At 44.4% G+C, this 19,734-nt stretch overlaps 7 protein-coding genes across 7 annotated transcripts; 3 read left to right on the top strand and 4 right to left on the bottom strand.

Annotated features, from left to right (window-relative positions):
- Positions 1-404: 404 nt before the first annotated feature.
- GGI43DRAFT_99982 (WD40-repeat-containing domain protein) lies at positions 405-5,651 on the bottom strand. Its single transcript, XM_083210655.1, has 2 exons — positions 2,528-5,651; positions 405-2,469 (listed from the first exon to the last, which is right to left on the bottom strand). The coding sequence occupies exons 1-2, from the start codon at positions 5,533-5,535 to the stop codon at positions 582-584; spliced, it is 4,896 nt and encodes a 1,631-aa protein (XP_083059014.1). The 5' UTR covers positions 5,536-5,651; the 3' UTR covers positions 405-581.
- Positions 5,652-7,114: 1,463 nt separating this feature from the next.
- GGI43DRAFT_99698 (Fructosamine kinase-domain-containing protein) lies at positions 7,115-8,728 on the bottom strand. Its single transcript, XM_083210651.1, has 6 exons — positions 8,418-8,728; positions 8,230-8,348; positions 7,600-8,173; positions 7,399-7,525; positions 7,286-7,342; positions 7,115-7,227 (listed from the first exon to the last, which is right to left on the bottom strand). The coding sequence occupies exons 1-6, from the start codon at positions 8,575-8,577 to the stop codon at positions 7,161-7,163; spliced, it is 1,104 nt and encodes a 367-aa protein (XP_083059013.1). The 5' UTR covers positions 8,578-8,728; the 3' UTR covers positions 7,115-7,160.
- Positions 8,427-10,520, top strand: GGI43DRAFT_99873 (aldo/keto reductase family protein). The gene is made up of 10 exons (XM_083210654.1): positions 8,427-8,764; positions 8,827-9,116; positions 9,175-9,251; positions 9,325-9,345; positions 9,413-9,477; positions 9,537-9,627; positions 9,685-9,772; positions 9,834-9,969; positions 10,031-10,072; positions 10,138-10,520. The coding sequence occupies exons 2-10, from the start codon at positions 8,881-8,883 to the stop codon at positions 10,375-10,377; spliced, it is 996 nt and encodes a 331-aa protein (XP_083059012.1). The 5' UTR covers positions 8,427-8,764; positions 8,827-8,880; the 3' UTR covers positions 10,378-10,520.
- Positions 10,427-12,412, bottom strand: GGI43DRAFT_99786 (GATA-like domain-containing protein). The gene is made up of 3 exons (XM_083210652.1): positions 11,668-12,412; positions 10,975-11,612; positions 10,427-10,924 (listed from the first exon to the last, which is right to left on the bottom strand). The coding sequence occupies exons 1-3, from the start codon at positions 12,028-12,030 to the stop codon at positions 10,477-10,479; spliced, it is 1,449 nt and encodes a 482-aa protein (XP_083059011.1). The 5' UTR covers positions 12,031-12,412; the 3' UTR covers positions 10,427-10,476.
- Positions 12,413-13,629: 1,217 nt separating this feature from the next.
- On the top strand, positions 13,630-14,772 carry GGI43DRAFT_385539 (SGNH/GDSL hydrolase family protein; the record flags this gene model as incomplete). The annotated part of the gene is made up of 3 exons (XM_083203663.1): positions 13,630-14,561; positions 14,611-14,642; positions 14,699-14,772. 3 exons carry the CDS (start codon positions 13,630-13,632, stop codon positions 14,770-14,772), a joined length of 1,038 nt encoding a protein of 345 aa, XP_083059010.1.
- Positions 14,773-14,926: 154 nt separating this feature from the next.
- On the bottom strand, positions 14,927-17,211 carry GGI43DRAFT_428734 (Sodium:solute symporter family-domain-containing protein; the record flags this gene model as incomplete). Its single annotated transcript, XM_083209013.1, has 5 exons — positions 14,927-15,184; positions 15,248-16,245; positions 16,307-16,577; positions 16,638-16,838; positions 16,898-17,211. The coding sequence occupies 5 exons, from the start codon at positions 17,209-17,211 to the stop codon at positions 14,929-14,931; spliced, it is 2,040 nt and encodes a 679-aa protein (XP_083059009.1).
- A 597-nt stretch (positions 17,212-17,808) lies between these two features.
- GGI43DRAFT_99488 (luciferase-like domain-containing protein) lies at positions 17,809-19,482 on the top strand. Its single transcript, XM_083210650.1, has 3 exons — positions 17,809-18,100; positions 18,157-18,497; positions 18,561-19,482. Exons 1-3 carry the CDS (start codon positions 17,888-17,890, stop codon positions 19,429-19,431), a joined length of 1,425 nt encoding a protein of 474 aa, XP_083059008.1. The 5' UTR covers positions 17,809-17,887; the 3' UTR covers positions 19,432-19,482.
- The last annotated feature ends 252 nt before the right edge of the window (positions 19,483-19,734 follow it).

The raw sequence follows: 19,734 nt of genomic DNA, 5'->3' as shown, positions 1-19,734 counted from the left end.
GCAATTACGCATGGTGACGTATAATGACTTCGCCCATATCTCTAGAAGCAGATAAATTCTATCTTTGCTAAAAAATTTGTTTCATCAATGCACTGCAGATGAAGTCGATTTGCAATATCAGGATCAGCATGATGATAAAATTGAAAAGTTCTCGACGATATCTTGCGGAGACTGCCAGAAGGAGAAATCAGTCTCAGAATTTTTCGAGAAACGTTATATAGAGTCATATATGTGATCTTTATATAGGTATATAATCCTAAATCGTACGTTCATCAACAAAGGTATACAAGCAGTCTAATGACTCCTGCCCTCCAATTAAGAAACGAAAATATTATTCAGCATCCCAGTTTCCTTACCCAGCACCCCGGCCATGGTTTAACGACGCAGTCAGCACACGTATAAAAATATTCAACCACTAGATAATACTTGAAGCAGTAGAGGTAGTAGAGGCAGCAGAGGCAGCAGAGACAGTAGAAGAATATCAAAATAGCTGCAATTTTGTAACATTAGCAATAGCTGGGGTGCTTGACAACGAAACCAGGATACTGAATAATAATTGCCTTAAGAAATAATTTAGAGACCTAAGTAGTCATTTTCTCTGAAAATTGGAACCCGCCCTTTACTGTCACAAGCCTATGACCACTCACAAATACAACTTCATGACCACTGCTTTGTAGAGCCATTCCTGTGACTGCTACCAACGAGCATTTTATTTCGCCTTCCGCGTCACACCACTCACTTAACGCAAAGAAATGGCGACGGGCGTTATTACTAGGTAGTGACGATCGACTGCCATCGATATTTCCATTTCCCTTACCAAGCATTGACTGTATATCGATGCTGCATACCCAAAGACTAGCATCCAGAAATACAAGAGTTGATGGACTTATAAATCCGATCACTGAACGTATATGCGAACTTATGGCACCGAAACTTGGTTCAATGATGGGCGAAACTGATGTTCTCGGCGAGGAGGGGTCAAATGTAGCTGCTCGCCACACATAGAATTGTGGAGGTGCGGTCCCTATTGCTTGTAAAGTTTCGACCACTACTCCACACCCGACGTGATACGATGCTGCAGCAAAAGCACAACCAGCCTTCAGTGGCTGTAGTGGAAAGCGCTCGGATTTTGGAGAAGCTTTAAGCTCTCTAGGCGATGAAGGCTTCCCGGACGATATAGGCCGTTGAAGAAAAATGCCATCTATCGACGTCAATTCTTCATAATTGGCCCAGCTAAAAACACGCGCAGTATTGCCACTCATAGTAACAAACCAAGCTTCATTAATGGGATGCTGAAAGGCCGCGCAAGCAGAAGCGGCAGTTGGCCTATTGCTGTCTGAAAAGTGAGAATTCGTCGTATCGCCATCTATGTGCGATTCTTGTTTCCTAGCAAGCACTTCTCCCGATGGCAATGCCCAAAGCTCGCTAACATTGTGGCCTACGACGAGAAGACGATCGGCTGCACTATTCAATAGTAATCGCACGACGGCACCACCAAAACGGCGATCAACGATGGTACGAGCCAGTGGCATCTTTTGGCCTGGTACAAGTGTTGCAGCTTCTCGTAGCGATATGGACGGCTCGCTGATTAACACCCTGCCGGATTCATCAGCTGAAACAATTAAATTTTCTCTCGCACCGAGAGCAACCTTGGTGACTGATACGCCTCTTGCGTGCCTGTATAATGTGCCAATATCTGTTCCTTCATCAACAGTGAATAGAGATACTTCTCCCCGCTGGTTTCCTGCAATAGCGTATCGGCCGTCAGATGATATCTCCAGAAGACTGGTTATTTCAGGGTCCTCTGAGCCATTCAACGCTCCGACAGCAGTTACTGGGAGAGTTGCGGCGTCGCTGGTACTTTCCAGCTCGTTATTTGTCCTGACGAGGGCTGCTGGTTCCCACACACGGCACTGCTGACTATGGACATCCAAGAAGCGTAGTCCGTTATAACTAAACGCAACGCTTCTGATCGGATCATATAGTCCGTCGATGCGATAAATAGGCATCAAGATGGTGTTACCATCATAGTCGTGGTCAAAGTCAAAAACTTCGATCGTGCCATGGCTACCACCAGTGACTAGGCTATGCCCATCGGGTGAACAAGCAACACTTTGCGCGTATACTTTGTGTATCGTGAACATTGATTCCATGGTAAAATAGTTGAAAACGCATAATCTACCGTCATTGAACGAGACGATCAGTGCAATGATATCTGGGTTTGGGTTGAACACCATGCAGTCGATGCCATTATTGGAGTCAATAACACACTGGCCTAGCTCCTGCTGCTCAAGTACGTTCCATATAAGTACCGGATGCTTGCGATAACCGACTGCAAGCAAGAGAGAGTCAGTGGTTGTTAGGAAAGCCACACATGTGGCCGCCTGTTGTGTGATAATAGACTGCGTATTTGAATAGATTTCGTCATTTTGATCAGAATTCGAGTCATCTTGGAAAGTATCTAGGCTCCTAAAAATTGTTAGTATTCTCGATATAAAATACAATGACAAATTAATTGAAGTATTACCATCTTATTAATGTCCCGGACTGGAATGCGCAGAGAACTTCATCAGCGCCCAAGAACGCCAAGCCAAGAGGAGGCGAAGATAGAGAAACTGTGTATATTTGCGTGCCAGACTTTGGCTTCCATAATACCATATGTTTTGCGCCACAAGAGGCAAGATAATTGTCGTCTTCGCTGAATTGTAGTATTTTAACTCTCTCGGGGTGAGTCATGGTCAATTGTAGCTGTACAGATCCGACATTATAAAGAGAAATCTTTCCCGTAGACAACCCAATAGCGAAGAAATTATAACTATGACTGACAGCTGTTGCTTGGCCTCTTTGGAAGTCGATACGGCTCAGGCAATCATCCCACGTTCCTGCTGGAAGACCTTTTACAGTCATAGAGGCGGCTCGTAAATCCTTTGAGAAGTTTCTAGATATCATAGAGTCCGAGGGACATAGAGGAGGTATTAGACGGTGGATAGAATATGGACTCGTGAGCAGCTGAGCTTGGAATTTGGCAGCTACGCGAATGAGGTCGGTAACCCATCCCGCAACGATGCTTATTGACAGATCCGTAGGCGGAACATACTTGGCTCGACGAGCTAAATATTCTCGTAGGTTCATCGCAGCTCGCGTGATTGGGCTTAGATCGCCGCTTTTGGCAATATATTCGATCCATGAGAGGATATTGCTATTAAGAAAGGTGGATAGGCTATCCATTAGATCATCATCTTCAGATGAACAACGATATACGTGCTCTGTAAAGAATGTGGATGCATAGTCGAGCAGAGATGAATCAAGAGATGCAAGAGTAGACTTAGCGGAGCTTTTTAACTTCACGGGGCGTTGAGATTTTATCTGCTGTGTCTTGAGACAATCGCCAGATAGGAATCTAGTGAGAATAGACGCAATGCGAGTATGGCCAAGTGCTTTGTATACTGTGAGTTCGGAGCATAAATCTTGGTCGAGAAGGAATTCGCGTGCTGTTGCGTGTATTATATGCGCCTTGTCTGCCGCATCAATGTAAACGAGTTGCCCGCATATATCTGGAATTGCCCTTCTTATGTTTTGGATTGTCTGGTTCAGGTCCAATTTTACCGCAGAGCGCAGCTCTTCCAGTGACAAAGGACGGCGAGCCAAAACCACCCATCTTAATATCGTCTTGGCAAGAACTGTTTTGCTCTTATCCATCTCGATTGACTGAACCATCTTACTATAAAGGTCATATAGCTCTCCGGGAACTTCGTTTAAAATATCCTCCATGGCTTCTTCCGTCCACGCATTTTCGAGTTCTTGTATAACGAGACGAGCCCAAAGGAACGAGCCTGATGATTTTTCGAGCATTTTATTGCACATGGCTTCCACCTCATCTTCGGTCTCAAAGCGGCCAAGCTCTTCAAGCTTCGTGGTCAAGAATATCCGAATATCGCTTAGAGTATCGGAGTTCGACAAAGCATAGGTGCTCACTTGGGATCCGAGAGATGCTAGGCCGCGTTCAATAGCATCCAGATTGCGGCTTGTTACAAATAGCCGCAGTTTAGTTTTGGAGGGTAGTTTGGCCAAGAGTTTCTTCGTAAAGAGCGAGTTGAAGTTGGCGCATTCATCAAGGCCATCGATTACCCAGAAATGTTGCTTTGTGAATGGTAGCTTGAAAATCCTGTCAACAAAAAGCTTTGTCCAGATCGTTGCGTCATCAGCCTTGTCCCAAGCCAGTCCCTCATGCTCAAGCTCTATCAATTTTTCTTTCACTAGGCTATCTTGAGTAGCCATTTGAAAAGCGAGAGATCTGAAACAGTCACCAAGTGTAGATCTATTGGCGGTCGAGTGCTTGAAGAGGAAAAAGCTGCAAGAGACTGGCATGCGGTTCAAATGATCGATAACATGACTAGAGAGAATAGATTTTCCGGTCGTTGGTCTTCCAGTTAGCCAGAAAATGCTCTCAGCATTGCCTGTCTTCCAAGATAGAAACTGTGGCTTATTTGTGAGCCATTCACATGATTCGGGCATCTTGAGCTCTGATTGCAGCGTAAGGTCTTCTTCTAACATGTCTCGTAATTTGAGAAACGATTCTAGTCGCGCATCAATTTCAATATCTCTATCTGTTGTGTCCAGGTGTAGGAAAGCCGTGTCCAGAAGCTTCTCTTGGATCTCATCAATAGCAGTATGTAGAGCATTTCGCAGCATTCTGTAATTAGAATCTTCCCGGCTAGTAAATTTGCAGACATGGCGATGGTCGGCATTCATCGCCTCGACTCGTTCTTTATCGAAACCTAGAATTGCCGAACCCTTCTCCACCACGATTCTATTCATGGGCCCTAAAGCTGTAGGCAGTGTCTCGTAAAAAGTCCATAGTGCCAGGTCTGTCGCAACATGGCGAAATCGATCTCTGATCATTGCAAGTGCTGAAGATCCAGACTTTAGGTCTGTCACAAAAGGCTTTTTACCCCAGACAGCTATCAACATGTTCTCTAGAATGCCTGCCAGATCTGACCCGTGGTGGGGGGTGCCAAGGAAGAATATCCCATATATCCGCCCAGCCAAGTCTTTGTATGATGGATGCTGTCGTGCGATAATATAGGCTTCTTTGGCAACACATCCGCCCATGCTATGGCCAACCAAGATGATGCGCGTGTCATCTCGACGTATACTCGGATGATTTCGCAGTCCCCCGATCAACGACTCAGAAAAATCGTGAATGTTCAGGGTACTTTGCTGCTGCCACTTTTTCCCCCAATCAGCTTTATAGCCAAAAGAATGAATGCGCACATTCTCAAATCCAGGCTCAATCGGTAACCAATCTTGTGGCCAAAAGGATCTTGGGGTGCTCGAGCTGGACCATGTCTTCCTGCTATGTCCTCCGAGGCCGTGTATGAATATGATGTCGGCTATAGCGCTATTGGGTGTTGGGTCGTAGAGAGTATGGAGTCCCAGCGAGTCGGTATCTTGGCCTTCTGCCTCGGATGTATCCGTGTTGGTATGGGCTACCCTGGCGTGCAAGGTCTTTATTGCCGCTGGGAAAGGCGACATCGTTGCATTCTTTTAGCGATCGCAGACAAGAAGTTATTATCGCCATATAACCTCTTTCGTCTCATTAAAAGGCCCCAGTAACAAGTCTTCTTCTCTGCGATGTGGGGTGTGAAAGAGGAGGAAGCCTTCAGCTGTGGGTATTTGCCTGGCCAGCTGAAATACCACAGCCAACACGACTTCCAATAAGAGACGCGACGCAAGCGCTTAACAGCGCCCTCTTTTCGGGCCACACCTTACGCACTACAAATGCTAATCCAATGAACATGGTAGTAGGTGGGCCACTCAGCGCAACCATGGATGCTTGAGGGGTATGGAGAGGGCCTTGTTTCAAGCTCGCTTAGCTGATGAATCTTGCTACGCATGATTAAAAATACGAGTCCATGTGAATGACCATCTAGAAGGTGCATCAAGCTCTGGGTTATCTTCTACTGGAAACATTTAGCAATAGAGCGTTTCTACCCATGGCTCAGCAGATGGGTACCTCAAAGCCGTGATGATAAAAGAATGTAATCTAGTACACGGTAAAATGAAAATAGAGATCAAGCGTTAGTGGATATAGATTCTCCGAAGCTATTTTTTAAAACATATCGCTACTTTGGTCTATATTGAAAGTGGTTAGTGATGTTTTGAGCTAAGCGAAGCCTCACCAAATTTCATCTTTCTCTATGGTTGTCGCATTTGTCCCGCCAGACCACATTCTTTTTGGCTCTCTGAACCTTAAATTGATTTACTATATCTTTTCACGAGTTGTCTTTAATATCTTATAGTGACAAGTTCCCGAGAAGCTCTTCGATCTTCTTCATTGGATATGTGGAGGGAAATAAGGATAGATTTAACAGCGTGTTCGATGCAAGAGGCCAGTTAATTTGTCACCTCTCTTGAATAATGTGTATTAGAGTAGGGTAACTAAGTAATCAGTAAATACTTAGATAGATTCGTTAATATTACAGGTTAATATCCTGTTGAAACCAGACGAGCGCATTTTCGACGTAGTAGATCGCTGCCCACTTTCAATCGGCGCGAATGATTCAAAAGCGAGATTTGAAACAATTTATCCAGATCTCAGTCAGATGGTTCATGTTTTATATGTGTCACTTCAAAAATGGCTGTACGCTTTCTTGACGTAGAAGGAAGTGTCTAAATATTTATGAATAATTACAATACAAGTTAATTAGCATTTAACAAATTGCCCGGAAAATAAAATATTTCCATACTTTGGTTACTATGTAGTAAATATTAAAAAGCTCGGCATGTGTGAACATTCGCTCATTTAATACAAATTGTCTCAAAGCCAGATGCAAACTGCTTTTTTGGCCTGCATTCAATCTTTACTTCATGCACTTAGGGCTACGGCCCGGCCCGTAGGCACTAATCTCTTAGTGCAGGCTAGGTCGAAACTCGCGAGTATCAAATGGCTTCTTGTATAAATTGCTTAAAGCAAATACATATATAAACTGCATTACTATTGGAAAATCCGTTGTATTCATACAAGAATTAACTTTTTCAATAGTCAAAATTTTTAAAACGGCATAGGTACATTGATGTTGTATATGTTGCAAGTACTCAGGTCCATTTTTCCACCGCTGCATGGTATCTTACATACAACCGATTTTGAGTTCAATACATTATTCTTTGTCGCCCGTATAACCGTCAGGGTACGTCTCGACGAGTCTCTGAATCTCATCTATTGCCCTTAACAAAAATTAGTCAAACTCTCTGTTGTTACTGGATATTTTATCATTTAGCTTACATATGGACAAATGAGTCCTGCTCTGGAAACAGTGCCGCTGCATGTAAATTAAATCTCCTGTATAAGCTAGATAAGCCAGTACTCTCAGTAATAGAATTGAAATGACCTCTTACAACGAGTAGAGGGCATTGCGATCGTCATAATCCTCTTCCGGCTCAGCTTTGGGTATGCGAGAATGGTATGCTTGGAAATAGCGACGTGTGAATTTGTTTCGCTCAGGACGCCAGTTTCCCAGTTCATCTATCGCACATCTTGTTAATTGCTAGCCTAGAAAAATATTTGTAAGATCACTGTCAGTAAGCCACATTACGTACACTCGTTATGCGCCCAGAAGCTGGCAGGGTCATACACGATACCCTTCTCGGTATCCCCATCAATTATTCCTGCATTTCCATACCACAAGTCTCCATGCACTAGGGAAGGTTTAATTTTTCGTCCCCCGCTTTCAAGTGGTCGCAAAAGCCGGGGGATTACTTTGTCAAAAAGTTGGGGCAGAAGTGCATCAAGCTCAGGGCTTTTACCAGCCCTCTCTTCTCGTATATTCAAAATATGGCGCAGGCCATTTGCAAAAAACTTTTCCCAGCTATCACACCAGGTATTATCCTGGGGAAGATTGCCATTGTATGTTGTGCAGTGGAATCCGAACTTGCCCTCTGGTGAAGAGTGGCTAGAATGCAATCGGGCAAGGCTCTCAGAGAAAGAGCTAGGTTCGGGTACGCCTTCGACAAAGTCATAAAACTTACAAATGTAAAAATGTGAGTTTGGATCGTTCTTAAATGTTCCCCATCCCATCGGCTTGGGACAAAAGTCGGGTATGATTGTGTGAATAGCTAATGTGGAATTGAACTCGCCCATTAGAGCCAGCTTACCATGATGACCATTGGAAACCTAAGTTCGGTTAGCGATTTGATCGCTTAGAACGTCTCTCCAAGGACTTCACAAGCCTTCATAAAGTAGCGCTCTTCGCCCCTATCTTTCTGAAGCACTGTGAGACGGAAAGCTTTCGCCCAAGCTGATTCTTGGTATGATGCTACTTCAAGCACCTTGGTAACATCTTGTAGTACTGATTGAACATCAAAAAAGTTCAATTAGTGGATTGTCTACAAACAAAAAGTCAAAATACAGGGCTTACCGGTAAGAACATTAGGATCCACATCCCGCTGAGCTCCAGCAGCGGCGTTGTCGCCAGGGGTACTGCCCATCTCGTCGGCAAAGATTATTGAACAGAGTGGTCGAGATAGTGAAATCAAAGAGTTCCAAGTATAAGTAAAGGGTCTCTTGAAAGCCTCCATTTTATATTATCAACAAGTCCTTTGAGAGGGCGTATTTATCTAATGCTGGACAAGCGAGGTCGTGGGTAGAACCAATAGCCCCCAAGTGCGGCACACAGTTTTGAGGAATTCGAACTGGGCCCATATTATTGAAACCGGAATATGGCATGATTGGTTATTTACTCCTCTTGGACTTTATAATACCGCTGTAAAGCCCCGTTATTATATTGGAAATTGGCGTGCTCGGACCTCATATACTAATGGGGACAGATTCAGAATCTTGATCCTGTCAGGCAAGCTACCAAATCCATCACCGCTTTCACCATGGGCCTTCCAACCATTTTCTCTCTCAATAATGGCAATAATGTTCCTGCCGTAGGGCTCGGCACATTTCAGGGCGATGAAGGTAACGCATTGGTGAAAGAAGCCGTTAAGAAAGCGCTACATCTAGGATATCGGCATATTGACGGTGCCAGCGCATATGGAAACGAAAAGGAAATCGGACAAGCGATCAAAGAGAGCGGTATTCCTAGGCACGAGATTTTCGTAACTACTAAACTGTAAGCTACAGATTGCATCGGGCTAACGTGGTCATATTTCGCTTAAAGTATATGATAGCGCACAAACCTGGCATGAGCCAGCCGACGTCCAGAAGGCTTTGGAGCAGTCCCTCAAAGATTTACAAATGGAATATGGTAATCTCAATTAGTTTTTATTCTGAATTTTAAAATGTTGCCAAGAGACACTTTAGCTAACGTTTTGAGGTAGTCGATCTGTACTTGATGCACTGTACGTCGCACTCGTAGACCGTGCTGATTATTATAAAAGTATGCTGGAGAGTACTAATGTCATTAAGTCCCTCATGCTTATAAGGCTGGTGAAAAAAACCAAACAATTAGACATCCAAGTGGTAATGGAAAGGTGAGATCTGATAACATATGACCATATACAATGCGCTATTATAGCCTTACACAGGCCAGCCCGTCATAGATTACGACCTATCCAGGAGATATCCGGAAACTTGGCAAGCAATGGAAAAATTAGCTGACTTGGGTCTAACGCGCTCGATTGGTTCGTATTTATCTTACAATAGCTTACAGCTGATTCTTACAAATTTTATCAATGCAGGTCTTTCTAATTTTAACATCCTCAAAACGAAGAGAATAGTTGATATTGCCAGAATCTTTCCAGCAGTCAACCAAGTTGAAATTCATCCGTAGGTCATCATCCCATACAACTTCGGCCCGTTATCCTAATTGATTGCGTGCTTGCGATAGGTATTTGCCACAACAGGAGCTTTTCGAATTTTCATCCAAACATGGCATTCTCCTCATGGCCCATCAACCTCTGGGCGGGCGGCCGGTTGAAGTAGTTCGTGGGTCCAGTGAGCCATTTCCAACGACAGATTCCAAGGTACATGAAGGGACAAAGAAAGTCACGAAGGAGAAAGTATCTAACATTATGTTATGCCTAGGTAATCGAGATTGCAGCCAGATATCAGATATCGCCGGCCCAGGTAAATGCATATCAGCATATCGAATTCGTAGCATCGTTCAACTAATTATACAAAATCTTTCTCAGGTCTGCTTATCTTGGGCGGTGCAAAAAGGGATCCCTGTTATACCCAAATCTGTGCAGGGTAACCACCTACAGCAAAACGTCCAATTGACAAGGCTCTCAGATGAAGACTTCCACACTGTGGACCAACTGTCTTCTGAACGCGGCCCTATCCGATTTCTTGACCCGAGCCGACATTTGGGCTTCGACATTTTTGATGAAGAAAACGACCAACCAGTAGCCAACAGCGCACCGTGGGACTGATGCGAATTATCGGTTATAGCTGTATTAGAGATGGCATATTATATGCGATTAGACAGTGCTGGTTTTAGAAAGGGTTTGAAGAGTTATAATAACAGCTAGTTATTCTCCAGACTCCTCTTCAAATACAAATCTTAAGCTTTGAACACGTCTCATTTCGTTTGACATGTATCTTTGAGTAGCAGCTTCTCTAGAAGTGCTCTTCACATTCTGCTCAAAATCTTCTTTGAACCGAACTTCTTTTCGCTCCGCCTGGATGGAAAGATTTTTTGCAAAAGATTTGCCGAAATGACGGCTATGCTTGAGGTTTCCCCCTTGCTGGAAAGTTGGGCGGGACGTTTGGGTCGTACCCGCGTCCAATCCGAGCTGCCCACATATTGTTACGTATTGATTGCCTTCCTCAGCTTGCAAAGCAGCGGCGTGTTTGGCAACCCTCCTTTTCTGCGATCTCTCTCGTTTCTCCTTGGATACATTACTCGTTAGTGCGTACAGCTCAGTAGTCCGAGGCTGCAACGGGCCACAGAGCCATGTGACATCCTCGTCTTTTAACCTGCAACTTGTGAGTATTATCCAGCCCTGAAGCGTTGGTTGTATACAAACCAATTAAGAAGAGTTGGTGATACTGTAGGTAAATTGTTCTTAAATTTAGTCCACGATCTCCATGCAGCGTTCTCTAAGCGGGCAGCCTTGTCGTATTTTGACTTTTGTGATTGCACGTGTCTCCAAGATTGATAGAGGTCTTCTTCTCGCCACACATGCGACAAATAGTCTACATGCCGCTCAGGTTGCAATTTTATATCATTGTCATCTTCCGTTCTGTCATATTCATCCAGGGCTGGGATTTGTAGCCTATGCTGACCATCAGAGCCTACTAGTCGACGGCGAGGTGCGTGATCAGTCGCGTCAAGCCCAGTGCTATGCACTATCGGCGCGGGCTGCAATATATGATCTATCTCTGGGTTATTCAAGACAGAAAGCAACGGTGTGGGGAGTGCACGCCTATTATGTTGATAACGTGACAATCTGTGAAAAGAGCCCTGGAGTAGAGACCGCATGTGTCTTTTTTGGAATTTCACCATTAAACAGACGATACCGAAGCTCAAGGCAACGAGAGTGATGGGGCTGAATGTTGAGCTCATGCGAGACTCAGAAGGCCAGAATGGTAGCTGTCGACGAACAACTGGAGGTGGCCCTAAAGAGTCGGGCTGCAAATCACACCCAGCGGGCTCCCAGTCAAACTTTCAAGCTTATGGTTAGCACTATTCATGCTGTTTCGACTCTAAATACGCTTACTGATTGACAAAACTCCATGAAATCCTTTCTGGCCGTCCATTTTGCTAACTCAGTGGCCTTTTTTGCCTCTACAGTACCAGTGAACGTCGGCCAGAGCGTCAAAATCGCGATGAGAAGAGGAACGACTACCATGACATGACTCCAGAAGCCCACTTTCATATTCTTCAAAGTCGAGGCTGCGCTACACAAGGCTCTGACCCAAGTAGAAGCTCTTAGTCGGGAAAATAAGAGACCCATTGGCAGCATGATGCGAAAAGGATCCGAGCTAGTCGCCGGCATCGACTCTTGGCTTTGCGTTGTAGTACATGTATGCATACAACTCTGGCTCCTGTTAGCAGCATCCGAAGACGAAGTTGTCGACATTATTCCAGCGTATGTTGCTCAAGATGAACATGACTTCAAACTTCTGCAAAATAGAACGGCAGACTTGGGATTTCAACAAATTGGGTCCTTGGATTCCTTTGATCGGCATCTCTGAACCTGCTGGCAGGCAGCCTTACTTGCGGCCGCGCCCCACGTAATAAATGCCTTGGCGCACACAGTCATTCATTGGCTGCTTGCGCTGCACTTCGCCGCACTTCGCCATCTCGAGGCTTTCTACCGTGTCACTACTACAATCAAGAAGTTTGGGCTGGACCACAGAATTGATGCTGCTGAAAAGATTGAACGGATTAACAGATCAACATGATCAAGAAGCGGATGGGCCCCGCTCTATCCTTGGACTTATAGGCTTCGTCGCAGGTTCACGATTGAATTTGAACCTTTTTGCGCCCTAGTAACCCAAGACGATAGATGATCTAGAAGTTGAAAGGTAAATCAGTCTATAGCTAGCTCTTCAAACGATGGTTATAATTATTTTTGGTTCAGTAGATAAATTTCTGACTTCTCACTCACGACAGCGGTAAAGCAAAATTTGCAAATCAGCGTTTATGGATAAGAAAATAATAAATGGTACATAAATTTCGTCTCCGATTTGCCTACTAACTGCTGTGCATAGGTAGCTCATGGTGCATAGTCTGAGCCCATTCAGCCGCGCAGCATCAGGTGTATTCTTTTTAAAAATCGAGAGGAGCATATTTTATGCCAAAGCCTTAAGCTATTCAGTAAAGTAGAGAAACAGGTAGCTACATGTATGTATGTCAGATCGTGCTGCGGACGAAAGGATGCGCCATCTTCAATGTCATCCGAAACAAAAGCAATCCTAAATCCTGCTGGCAGGCATCAGCTACATTAAGCGATCTCTGGTTGGCCTATTCAGCTATCAATAGTTGGAATTAAATTCCTTATAGCAATGTCTATTCCATTTTACAACATTCTCACTTTGCAGTTTAAAGGCTTAACCCTTGAAAATCCGGCTGACCGTTCATTATATGCTTTTAGCCTACAGGCTAAAAGGGATTGTCAATGCTTCAATTACCAATTACCCAAAGCGCACCAAAGGAAAACTGCCGTGGTGGGTTTTCTCCGCCCATTTCTACGCAAGTCTTATTGCTTTTCGTACTATGTATTACTGCACTCATATTTTCGGCACGAGGCTAGATCAAGCCGCGTGATGACGATATGTGTCTCGGACGTTTCTTACTATGTCTTAGGCGGGGATGATTGATACTACACACAACTCTCGGAACGTTTGTGCCGCCGGTTAGACTGATATCCTTGCATGTAATAAAAAGAGTCGATCACCCGTGCATGCGGAGTACTATAGACGAGGTTATCATTGGCTACGATCAATGCAGGTTCCAGGTAGGCCGTGATTCTTACGAATAACTAGCGATGAGAACCGACGGTGAGATTAGGCTATTTACATCATCAAAGACATTCAAGGGAGATAGCCTCTTATATGTGATCGGCATTACTATTATAAACTGCTCTTGCTTCACCTGAGTTGCCCATTTTTGAATGAAAGCGTATCATCAGTCTACTTATGTAAATTGATAATTACAGCCGTAAACAGATTACACCATGCGTTCAATTCTCTTAATATCCAGCTTTGCTGCGGCGCTAAACGCTGCGTCACTACATCAGAAACCTGACTTCAAATATCTTATCACGTTTGGAGACAGCTACACTGATAATGGTCGGCTTAGCTACTATGGAGCCCATAATGATAAACCACCACCTCCAGGAGTTATGCAACAGGAGACCAATGTCACTGCTAGCGGAGGTTTGACATGGCCGCAATATGTTAAAAGCAGCACTGGTGCAACTCTTTATGACTACGCCATCTCTGGTGCTACTTGTGATAATAACAATGTAGCAAGATGGGCATCATTCCTCAATGCAAACTATCCTTCAATTATTACCGATGAAATCCCATCATTCAAAAAAGATCGAAAAACAGCCTTATACCGTGGCGTGACTGCGGCAAACTCCGTATACGCTCTTTGGATAGGAACAAACGATCTCAGCTTTTCTGGAATCCTCAGCGACTCTCAAGTGGCAGGAACGACTATTTCAACATACATTGACTGCCTATGGGCGACATTTGATGCCATTTACGCAGAAGGGGGTCGACGCTTCGTGTTGCTTAATCTGAATGCTCTTCAGTTGGTGGGATTATATCGTCCCCAGTCGGATGGAGGCGCAGGCGACAACCAATATTGGCAAAACAAGACATTATACAACCAAACAGAGTACGCCCAAAAGATGCTCGAATATACTACATCATCAAACACCATTATCGATTATGGAGTTCCATTCTATCTGCTCGTTAAAAATCGCTGGCCGGGAGCGAAGATTTCAGTATTTGACATCCACACCCTTCTTACTGACATCTATAACAACCCTAAGAACTATCTGGAGTCACCGCACAACTCCAAGGGATTTTTCCATCACTGTGACGTGAACGGTGCGAATTGTGTAGATGGACCAGGCCCACTCGATTCTTATCTGTGGTACGTATTACAGTTCGCGTTGAAGGATAGAAGCTGACATCGACAATAGGTACGACGAACTCCATCCCACGAATAAGACAGGTGAGCAAAAGCACATCTCACAATTTATTGAAAAGATGTTGACTGAAGATTTCTAGACTCTATTATTGCCCAAGAATTTATTAAGGTTGTCGCTGGAGACTCCAAATTTGGCACGTCTTGGGGTCATTGATATACATGCTATTGGAATAATTCGAAATAAATGATTGAATGTTATTACGATTAGCTACACCGATCTATCTATTTGCCTCTCACACTTTCAGCCGTAAAGTTATATGCTTAAGGCCCTGATCAATGAAATATGAGTATCTCAATTTGTGACATATATTTAGTTGCTAAATCTAGAGCTTTCTTTTGCTTCAAAGACCCCACTGTTTGGTGTCTCAATCCCACTCTCATCATCACTGGCCTTCTTCTTCCCAGTTAGCCCGTGATATACTAATTGCAGCTGTTTTCTACCATCAATAATAGGATAAAACCCGGCAATAAGCATGGTACACCAAACCCATATGATTGCGATTACAATCCAGGCTACGAAAAAGTCTTTACCAAAGATATATTTCGACCCGTACATCGGAAGCGGCCTACTCGCAAATGGTTCGTTAGTCCAAAAAACTGATGGTCATACGCAAGTCAACTGTACTTACCAAAGAACCCAGTGGCCTAGAAATGTTGCTGCAGCCCAAAAAGCAGCGATTTTCCCCCATTTCGCAAACCTGGCCGCGTCTTCCGTATAATCTGACACAACGACCACGGGAGATTTAGAGTCATTTTGCGCTTCAGGTTCGGCACTACTTATTCTGGTAAAGGATAACTTCTCTTTTCGAAAGTCTGCCCAATCATAATTGGCTGGTTTGACAAGAGAGATAGTAACGGAATAGAGCGCAGGGCTAAACGCTGAGGCAACAGTTCCGTAAACACAAGGCAAGGTCTGGCCAGTTGATGCAACGGTAATTTCTCCGTACAATGCATGTGCCGATCCTAGCCAAACAGCAATGCCGGTAGCCATGCCGAGAAGCGGGGAGATGATAGCGGCAGCCCATGATTGCCTTTTCCATAGAATCGTGAATACAGTGGGGAAGATTCCGGGACATGTTAAGACACCAAGCATATAAAGTGTCCATCCGAGATTCACGTTTCCATAGTAGAGAGCAGTCGAGAAGGCGGCAGAAAATAAGCCAAAGAAGACGACGCCGATATGACTCCAGCGAATTGCATCTCTGTCTGTAGCTGATTTATTAAAATACTGTCGATAAATGTCGAAACTGATGATGGAGGATACGGAGATGACTTGAGCACTGATAGTTGATGTTACGGCCATAAAAGTAATCAGTAAAACGGCGACGGCACCTCCTTTTCCAGCGATAGCATAGGCTGCATAAGGCATTACCAGCCCATTCGAGACTTCATCAGCAGTCATTCTTCGGGGATAGGTAGGGAAGCGTGCGGTATTCTCTAGACCAAGAGCCGAGAAACTCATTAGTGTGCCCAGACACCAGGGAATTGCAAAGTAGGCAATGCCACCAACGATGTATCCAGGAACTACCGCTTGGGGGGCAGCACTGAATGCCTTTGCAAAGAATCCCGTATCCATAATGACGAGACCGAAGTTGGCTAAGATATGAATGATGCCGAAAAAGATTGCCTATTTAGTGCTGCATAAGTAAAATATTGGCTTACTGCGCCATTATCATAGATGAACTCACATTTTTACTCGTCATTGTCAAGTAGGAGCCACCTTCGTTACCAGGGACCGGGTGATCTTGACCGGCTTTGACAATGAGGTCGAACAGACCTGCGGGAGAGCCTATCTCTGGTACAGTAAAGGTCTTGATCGTGAAAAAGCAGATAATGATTGTGATAACGAAAGTGTGAAAGTAATCGGTCAAAAAGGTTGCCTTGATGCCGCCGACAAAAGTATAGAGAATAACGCCAACGGGAAGCAAGAAAGTTGCCGCAATAATATGCATTCCGGTACTAAATTTGTATTCTTTAGCTGATACGTCGACAATGAACGTTTCGAAGCTCTTCACTTACAGCGCTGTGATAGCTGCACTGGCTCCAAGCAGCATATTGGCAATGGCAATGATGTTGTTGATCAAGCATAGCGCAATCCACACAATATGTCCCGCAGTACCATATCGTATTCTCACAATTTCAAGTAGAGTATGAGCTTCAGGAATACGTAGTTTACATGCTATTCCAAGCAATGCAAAGAAAACGATCATAGGTGAACATCTGATGGCGTCTTCATCAGCGATGGACAATATAATTGCTTCGCAACAGTTAGATCTTACCCAGCAGCAAACCAAAATGGCCCCGCAACGCCGAAATTGTATCCTACAAGTGTGCTTCCCAACATAGCTGTGCTCCAAAGCCACGATGATATAACAGCTGAAGCTGTTAATCCCGTACCGACAGACCGATTCGCCGTCATAAACATTTCTGTAGTTCTGTTGTCCTCCCCAGCGGTCTTTTTTAGCAAATGGGTGGTAAATATCATGATAAAAGCAATTAAAAAGCCGACCGCAATTACTACGACATAGCCAGCTGCTTGCGGCAGAGGCGGGCTGACTGCGTCGCCATTTGCTGCTCTTTCAAAGTGAAGCATGGTGTAAGTCAATTGCAGCGAGTCGTGCAATGTTTGGCAGTGGAATGAGACACCCAATCCACAAGAACAAATTGCTCAATGCGTCCTCATATTTCATTTATAAGTATCTACTTCTTTTTTATCTGATTGTGTAATTTTCATACTTTTTCCTGCCAATCAGCCGCGAGTTCCTAGAGTGCGACGTTTTAGATGTTGCATCATTTAGCTCCGATGACGCGAGAACTTACTGCCAGGATGTTCACACTTAGCTTCACAAGAGCAATCGTCCGACGGCAGATAATTCACAACCCCATATGTTGGGGACTTGGCAGCGCGAGATCGGAGATGTATTCAACTCTCACATGCTTATTTCTTGCCGTTACTGGGTGAGTTTAATAATAAATGCTCAAGGTCGTCTATTTAGCGTCCGTTAAAGCTTTTGCAGTGTGTCATTGTCGACATTGCGCAATTTTCAGCTCCATTGACGTCGTTCATGTGTGAAGTAGACAGTAGCGAATTCACCCAATTACAATTATGATGGTATGATATTAAGCAGATATAATTAGGTTCCAGCAGTGCCACTTTGGCGATACCATACATAAGCTGGAGCACCGCGTTTTCAGATCTTGCTCAATCTAGGGCAGCTCTCCCAATAGCTTACAAGCCATACAGTTGATTACAGCTTGAATATCTCAACATGGCAACTACTACTAGCCAGGTCAATGGTGCGCCCAAGAAGAAGCTTATTCTCAATGCTTTCGTTGAATCCTGCAGTGGCCACCAATCTCCTGGCCTTTGGCGACACCCTCAAGATCGTTCTGCCGAGTTTAACGACATTCGCCATTGGGTGGAGCTTGCTAAACTGCTAGAAAGCGCCCATTTTCATGGTATTTTTATTGCCGACGTTTTGGTAAGATGATTGCCAAATATTGAGTAACTAAACATCAAGACTGATTGTACAACCAGGGTCCCTATGATGTCTACAAAGGCCCTCGTAATCCCGATCCAGCTATTATTTCTGGGGCGCAATTACCCGTTAATGAGCCCTTAGTTCTTATTCCAGCAATGGCAGCAGCTACTAAGAACATTGGATTTGGAGTTACTATTGCGACAACCTATGAGCAGCCGTATCACCTTGCTCGCCGTCTAAGTACCGTCGATCATCTCTCTGGTGGTAGAGTTGGATGGAACATTGTAACTGGCTACCTCGACTCTGCTGCAAGAAACTTGGGACTCACAGAACAGCCCCCTCATGACGAAAGATATGCCATTGCTGATGAATACGTCGATGCAGTGTATAAGCTATGGTGCGTATTATTAGACTATTTTTCTTGGAAGATGCTCTGCTAACAAGGGGTGCAAATATACAGGCAGTCGTCATGGAGAGATGATGCCGTAAAGCTTGATCGTGAAAAGGGCGTCTTTACCGACCCTGCTCTGGTCAGGCCCATCAACCATGTGGGCAAATACTATAACGTACCTGGGCCGCATGTCTGCCAACCGTCACCCCAGCGCACTCCGGTTATTATGCAAGCCGGAACTTCGAAGGCTGGCAAGGCATTTTCAGCGAAAAACGCAGAGGCTATTTTTGTAGCGGGACACAGCCCATCTGTCGTTGCCAAGAATATTGCCGATATTAGAGCCGCAGCAAAAGACGAGTATAACCGAGATCCTGGCACCATCAAGTTCCTGGCCTTGTTTTGTCCTATCATTGGAAAGACGCAGGAAGAAGCAGATGCAAAATATCTCGATTACATCCAGTATGGATCTGAAGACGGCGCTTTAGCGTTGTTTGGTGGCTGGACCGGCATTGATCTAGCCCAGTACGACGATGATCAAGAGCTGCGCCATGTCGAGTCCAATGCAATCCGATCTGCGGTAGAAGCCTGGTCCAAAGCTTCACCTCAAGTTCCAAAATGGACCAAGCGTGCTGTAGCAAAGCACATACAAGTTGGCGGCTTGGGAACTACCGTGATCGGCACGCCAGAAAAGGTAGCAGACGAAATGGAGCGATGGGTGAGGGAAGCCGATATAGATGGTTTCAATATTGCTTATGCTCTGTGGCCTCAAACTTTTCAAGATGTTATCGATTTACTGATTCCAGTACTGAAAGAACGAGGACTTTTCTGGGATGGATACGCTGTTGATGGAGGAACGTACCGGGAGAACCTCTACGGGAAGAAAGGAGTTGCTCGGCCACCACCAGATCATCCCGCCGCAAAATACCACTGGACAGCTTAAATTTAGCACCATACATAATAATATTAAAATTACTTGTATCTGAGATTTTTCTTTTCGATGACAAAAATATTATGAGCATGGAAAAGCTCTCGTTTCGTTGGTTAATGCTGATTTTGCGCGTTGGATAATGCTTGCATCAATAATACATACATATACTCTATTGAAGTACAATTCAATCGTTTAACACTAGCTATAGCTAGTTATATAGGAATTCAGATTACATCTCAAATAACGGCGAATTTGTTGTAATAATGATGGAAAGAAGTAGGTCTGGAATCGGGTGATGTTGAGTATAGCATATAA

This window comes from Trichoderma evansii (assembly GCF_050947405.1).
Source record: "Trichoderma evansii strain SZMC 28006 chromosome Unknown GGI43scaffold_15, whole genome shotgun sequence".
Taxonomy (NCBI): Eukaryota; Fungi; Ascomycota; class Sordariomycetes; order Hypocreales; family Hypocreaceae; genus Trichoderma; species Trichoderma evansii.
The sequence above is the reverse complement of the archived record's forward strand: the minus strand, read 5'-3'. Positions and strand labels throughout refer to the sequence as shown.